The following is a 6,365-nucleotide window of genomic DNA, read 5'->3' on the forward strand; positions in this document are numbered from 1 at the left end:
GTTATAAGAAGTTATAAAAATCACTCCCAGAAATGTAAAGAGTTAAAGGTGCTATGATAGACTGTGTGCAATGGCGGCAGTGCCAAAGAGAACAGTGCAGGGATGGAACAGTGAATCATACATCAAAAAAACAACAACGGAAAAAAAACCAATTTCAGAATTTCATCAAAATCAGAGTTTCATCAGAATTTCATCTCTACTGTTACATACTATGCTTCCCTTAATATGTATTATTGATTATACCGACCCACCCCTACCATCCACCTCTCCCACTCCCACCACCATTTACCCACAGGTCCCACATACACATGACTATATATATATATATATATATATATGCTATTAAACAGGGAACATTTTGGTTTCCTTGTTGAAAAAAATGTATTTGGTTGGTACTGTATCTCCACCTTTGTAAAGAGACATTCTGCTTAATAAGTACTTACTTATGTATTTTAGTACATTTTTGAGTGCAATAATTGTAATGTAGAAATGTACATTCTTTTATTGCTACTTTAAGGTGATGCTAACTTTATCATATTTTTAAGTTGATCACATGTATTGTATTTAGCATCTGAATCTGTAGAGTGACCAGTCAAATAATGTAGTGGAGACCCAAAAAGTTCTGTATATCTCACTTAAAAGCACAATGTAGCATACAGTATTATCCTCAGGCACAAGTACCTCAGGAGTACGGGGCAGGACTTGAGTAAAGGGTACTGCACAGAATACAGAACACCATGGTTCTGGTTCTCCATTCTGCTTCTGTTTATGACATGAATAGAATGTGACATCACAGTTATCCTGCTTGTAACCTTCTGACTGCAGACAGTTCATGTCATGTTCATCCACAGTTTATTTCCCATGCCTACCAAGCCATGGACTATTTAAACTCTTTGTTTATCCTCCGCTGATTTCTCATGAAGTTATGTAAGTAAGTTGTCAGTTATCAGCCTGACTTACACACATTGATGACTTAAAATCTGGCAATGACTTTCAACCAGAGGTCTATATTATGGAACAATTATATGTTGAATGTTTTCACACTTAATATAAGTGTGATTGATAAGTACTGTATATATCCATATAGCATCTGTAGATATGATAGACACTTGATAGAAGACAGCTTTGAGTAAATGTCACAAAGTAAGAAATAACTTTATGAAGTCTGGTTGGGAGAAGGTTTTGATTAGCAAACATAAATGTATCAATCATATAGATTCAGATTGATATGCTATGTTTAACAAGGACATTTAGGACTGGCAAAGCCGGATTGACCCAGGGCGAAACTTAGCTGAAGAGCCCCTTTGGGCCCCCAGATCCCCACACTATCTGTGCATTGTGTATGTCTATTTGTGTTGCCTATTAGTATGTGATAGGTTCAGAGCACACAGCAGATTACAAGTGGCAGTTCAATGAAATTTTTTTAGTCACAGAAATCAACTAGTACTCCTGAGGCTGGAATAGTTTTTCACTCCAGGTGTGTAATTTGATAACCACAACCTAGTGAAGTAATATGAATCATGTAAGCCTCAAATGAAATAATACCTTTAACAAAACAGGATTTAGGCAATAATACCGTTTATGTTGTGCTAAAGTGGTGAACATTCATAACAAATCTGCAATTCAATGACCACAGTGAACCTGGGGGCATAATCGATTATGGATCTAATTGAGTTAATAATTGTACTTTCGATACTTGAGAACATTTTGAGTCTTGTTAAGTTAAAATTTGTATTACTTGTAACAGTATTTTTACAATGTGGTACTGGTTGTGGCACTGGCTACTGACTCCCCCTCCGTCTCTCTCTCCATCAGTCTCAGTCAGCAGCCATGGCTCGACAAAGTGGCCGTTTGAGGTCAATGGGTTACTATGACAACGATGAAGAACCTCGGGTGTTATACAAGGAGAGCCCATTCAGGTAAGCTGGAGAGAGAGAGAGTGTGTGTGTGTGTGTGTGTGTGTGTGTGTGTGTGTGTGTGTGTGTGTGTGTGTGTGTGTGTGTGTGTGTGTGTGTGTAACAGTGGAAGTAACTGATCACATTTACTCAAGTACTGTACTTAAAATTATTTGGTAACTTCACTATTATAACTTAGTACTTAGTAGTTCCGTATATGTTATTTTACACTTTTACTCCTATACATTCCAGAGGGAAATATAAAATTTCTACTTTTTATCTGACAGCTATATATGTTACAGATTTGATTTTACATACAAAACACACAAACTTAAACTTGACGCACTGTGTAGATTAAACTACACAACAGTATACAATATATACAATATAGCTCTAGCAGGGCCATTCTGCCACATAATGAGTACTTATGCTCTTGATACTTTGAGTAGCCTACATTTTGCTGATAATACTTACCGTATGTACTTTTATTTAAGCAAGATTTTGAAAACAGGACTTTAGTTTGTAATTGAGTAGTTCATACCTTTACTACTAAAGTGTGTGGTGTGCATGTGGTTGATGCAATGGATTGTTCTTTTCTCTAAATCTTCACACTTCGGTCCTTTCTTTATTTAATCACATCTTTAAGGGTCTTTCGAAAGAAGAGGGGTCGTCGCAATTCTGGAGGCAGCACCGTTTCAAGCAGGTCATGCATATCTTTTGCTGACGATATTTGCCGCCTTCCTCCCAGCAACGGGAGGGGCGAAAACAGTAAGGAATTAAACTTGTAATGTAAACACAGCAGCTGAAAGGATAGACACATTTGTTCTCAAATATTTCCACTCTGCTATTATGCTCTAACTATCTGCTATTTCCCTCTGCAGTATCTACGCAATTCAGCCAGACAACTGTTGTCAGCCTCCTCTCCATGATCATAATGTGTTTTGGTAATTAATCAGGAATAATCTCTAGTACAGCAGATTTGTTGAATTGTCATGGCATACATTTTGTGGTATATTTCTTTTTTTGGTAGAACATATCCTTACTAGATGCTTGTGTCTCTCAGGGGGATGTCTATACAACATGTATGCTTCAAGCAGGACCTGTTTCTGTCTGGGTTCTGGGTGGCCAGAGAACATGGTACAGTATGACCCACAAAAATGATTAACACGTGTTAATTCCTCTCACAACGTTAGTTTTGTTCCTGCATTTGTAATGCTATAGCTGAAATCACCAGCCTGCCTCGGCACTATTAAACAGATCTGTTTTTTACTTAAAGGACTGGGCTGGAAACGAGTTGCGGATGATGCAGGTGCAGCTGACAAAGCTGCAGGAAGATATGGTTAGAGCTGACGTTATGGTGATGCAGAAGCAGCTAAAAGAGCTGCAGGAGGACATGGTTGGGGCTGATCTTAAGATGATGCAAAAACAGCTAAAAGAGCTGCAGGAGGACATGGTTGGAGCTGATGTTAGGATGATGCAGATGCAGCTAAAAGAGCTGCAGGAGGACATGGGTGCAGCTGATCTTAAGATGATGCGGAAGCAGCTAAAAGAGCTGCAGGAGGAACTGCTCCGCCTGAGGAAGAAGCTTATTCCTATGGCAGACACTATGCCAAACTTTGCTTTAGAATCACAGGGTAAGTCATCCTCATCATCATCTTCAGCTGTTGAGTAATTTGCTGTTTGACTGCGATCTTTAAAAATAAATAAATAATTGTGGTGTGTTTGAGTGCAGGTGCCACTGTCCTTCATCATCTTAGCTCAGACACTTATCACACTCAACCGCCACTTGTTACATTATGGGGGATACCTTTATGGTATCCACCTGCCAACCCCCGGACTGTTATCCAGGTAGGAACCCCACCCACCCACACACAACACACAAACACACACACTTTTCCCTGAAACTCTTTTTTTTCCACTCCTAAGGGACATTCTTCACTTCTGACTCCTGGTCGCTGCTGGGCCTTTGCAGGTAGACGGGGACATGTATTTATCACCCTGTCCCACCCAGTCACCATCACCCATGTGACACTGGGTCACATTACAAGCATGCAGTCCCCTGCTGGCTTCGCTTACAGTGCTCCAAGAGAGTTTTCTGTCTATGTAAGTTTAAAATTTGCCATAAATTCACTGGAGCTGTCACTGACGCCACTCATATTTTCACTATTACACAAAGAGAAAGCCACAAGCTGTTCAATGGCATGCCTCTCTCTCTCTCTTTCTGTCTGTCAGGGAGTGAAGAAAGTGGACAGTGAAGCGACCCGCCTAGGAACCTTTGTATATGATCCGAATGGGGAGTCATTACAGACCTTCAAACTCCCTGTGAGTATTAAACAGTACAGTGCACACATGCAGGTTTTAAATTCAGTCACTTGCTCCAGCACGGAAAGCCAAAAGAATCAAAATTTGCCTCGCATCTTTTACTATAAACTACTACTATTTCTCTCACTCTCCACTTATGGTATAAAGATACACAAAATATACTTTTGATTTTAGGGCCACAGTCCGGTACGTTTTTGGTACAGCAGGGCAGGCACAATGGACTGACTGAAATGCACATTTGAATACAAATTATTGTCAGGCTCAAGCCCTGTAAAAGATACATTTGGATGATACCATTGCAATAGTTTTGGTTTGGTTTGTGTTGGTTTGTCTATTATTATTAGCAGGATTTTGCTAACAGACAAAAATTGACCCTGTGCCAAAAACACCCTGTGTGGACGAATAGGCCTACACGTAGCCTACTGTTACACAGCTCCCTTTATCTGATTTCCTTTCCTTTTGCTTCTAATGTCACATCCTCTAATTCTTGTTAGTTTTTTCGAAGTGACCACTCCACCAACCCTTTCAAATCTTTTCTACTTTGTGTCTCATCAGGGTCATAAAAAAGTTGTCTTCAGTTTTGTGAAGTTGCAGATTGAGAGCAACTGGGGTCATCCAGAGTACACCTGTGTGTACAACTTCAGGGTCCACGGAAAGATGCCATAAATGTCTGTAACTGCTTAAAGAATATGGACTCTTCGTTATTTATCAGAGTAGGGGTGGGGGGAGGGCTTGGTTGTGACTTTATTTTTTCTTTGTATGACCCTCCCAAAAGCTACAAATATTTACCTTGACCCTCCATGTAGAACCTCCCTCAGTGATGCATGGCCCTACCTACACCATAAATAACCATATTTTATTGTACTCACACCAAAAGTTGGTGGAGAAAATAAAAATGATTACGATTAATATCGAATCGTGACTCTTAAACCTCTGACCCACCTTCCATCGTTGGAAAAAAGCTAACTACTGGCCTAACTTAATGTCTCCTATAGTACTGCAAACATTAGCTATAACAATTCCAGCTCTGAAACAAACACAGAAGATGCTATTAGTCCAGCTAATGCAATGAATAAACAGCACGGAGGGAAGGAGCGCTATCACCAAAACAAACAGCTAATTTCTTATGAAAAATGCAAATCCTCATTACAAATAATCCCCTCATCACACAAACTGTGTGTGCACTTAAACAGAATATGGGTGCATGACCAGTTGTGGCACCAGAGATTTTCTTTTGCTGGTTCTATGGGGTTGCACAACCTTTCAGTGAGGGTGCTCTGAAATTTAGGGTTTCCCATTAATCTGCTGGTTGCCAGTTTAATTTCCACTGCAACACCCCCAACACACACACACACACACACACACACACACACACACACACACACACACACACACACACACACACACACACACACACGTCCTTTATTCCAGCAGCAGTCAGACTCTTCAATACAACATTATAATGTAGCACTGCCAGCTGATTCTGCAACATGAGCCATCACATGACAATATTTGGCACTATGCATATTTATGTATTACTCTGTCACCTCCTACTGTGCAATATACCATTTCTATTCATCCGCACCTTTACTCATCTGTATATCTATTTATATTTTGACCTGTCTGTTTATAATAAGGGGGTTTATAGTGTACATATTATTATTATTATTATTATTATTATTATTATTATTATTATTATTATTATTATTATTACTCTTATTCTATTTCTTATAATACTTTTTGTATATTTTCCCGATGTCTATTTAATGTGTATTTGTCTTATTTTGAGGTGTATGCATTTTTCTTGAGCTGCTGTAACAAGGGAATTTCCCAGTGTGGGATTAGTCTATTTTATCTTATATGTCCGCTCTGCGACAGTAGCCTACAATGTCATTCTGTGTTAAACACAAGACGAGATATTTAGCTAAAGAGATACAGATGAAAGGTTCACGAGCATGCCTATGTAAACAAGGTTTTGCATGTAAACTTTGCTTATTTGCTCTTACCAGTGTATGCTTGGTGTAGCCTACTTCGTTCGTTCATAGCTATCCCCACAAATCGGTCCCAAAATGTCCCAGTTAGATAGTAAATGCCGTAAAAATATTCTTTGTAAATCTTTACAATCATTCCCGAAAGAACCAAGCAGGC

At 39.2% G+C, this 6,365-nt stretch overlaps 1 protein-coding gene across 3 annotated transcripts; it reads left to right on the plus strand.

Annotated features, from left to right (window-relative positions):
• Positions 1-534: 534 nt before the first annotated feature.
• LOC120568868 (SUN domain-containing protein 2-like) lies at positions 535-5,203 on the plus strand. Of its 3 annotated transcripts, none has more exons than XM_039816606.1 (10): positions 535-931; positions 1,816-1,919; positions 2,542-2,663; positions 2,777-2,839; positions 2,959-3,032; positions 3,172-3,529; positions 3,628-3,743; positions 3,822-3,998; positions 4,128-4,217; positions 4,773-5,203. In XM_039816606.1, exons 2-10 carry the CDS (start codon positions 1,831-1,833, stop codon positions 4,881-4,883), a joined length of 1,200 nt encoding a protein of 399 aa, XP_039672540.1. In that variant the 5' UTR covers positions 535-931; positions 1,816-1,830; the 3' UTR covers positions 4,884-5,203. The 3 variants fall into 3 exon arrangements, with proteins under 3 accessions (XP_039672540.1, XP_039672539.1, XP_039672541.1); XM_039816605.1 differs by having other exon boundaries at positions 535-927; XM_039816607.1 differs by having other exon boundaries at positions 535-927; positions 4,786-4,837.
• Positions 5,204-6,365: the final 1,162 nt, after the last annotated feature.

Source organism: Perca fluviatilis, chromosome 11, assembly GCF_010015445.1.
Source record: "Perca fluviatilis chromosome 11, GENO_Pfluv_1.0, whole genome shotgun sequence".
Lineage (NCBI taxonomy): Eukaryota > Metazoa > Chordata > Actinopteri > Perciformes > Percidae > Perca > Perca fluviatilis.

Bases quoted from the DNA above. Each gene is read 5' to 3' on its own strand.
- LOC120568868 (XM_039816606.1), top strand. From the start codon at position 1,831: ATGGCTCGACAAAGTGGCCGTTTGAGGTCAATGGGTTACTATGACAAC. The intron at 2,664-2,776 runs GTAAGGAATTAA...TTCCCTCTGCAG, and splicing joins CAACGGGAGGGGCGAAAACA to TATCTACGCAATTCAGCCAG. The intron at 4,218-4,772 runs GTGAGTATTAAA...GTGTCTCATCAG, and splicing joins TACAGACCTTCAAACTCCCT to GGTCATAAAAAAGTTGTCTT.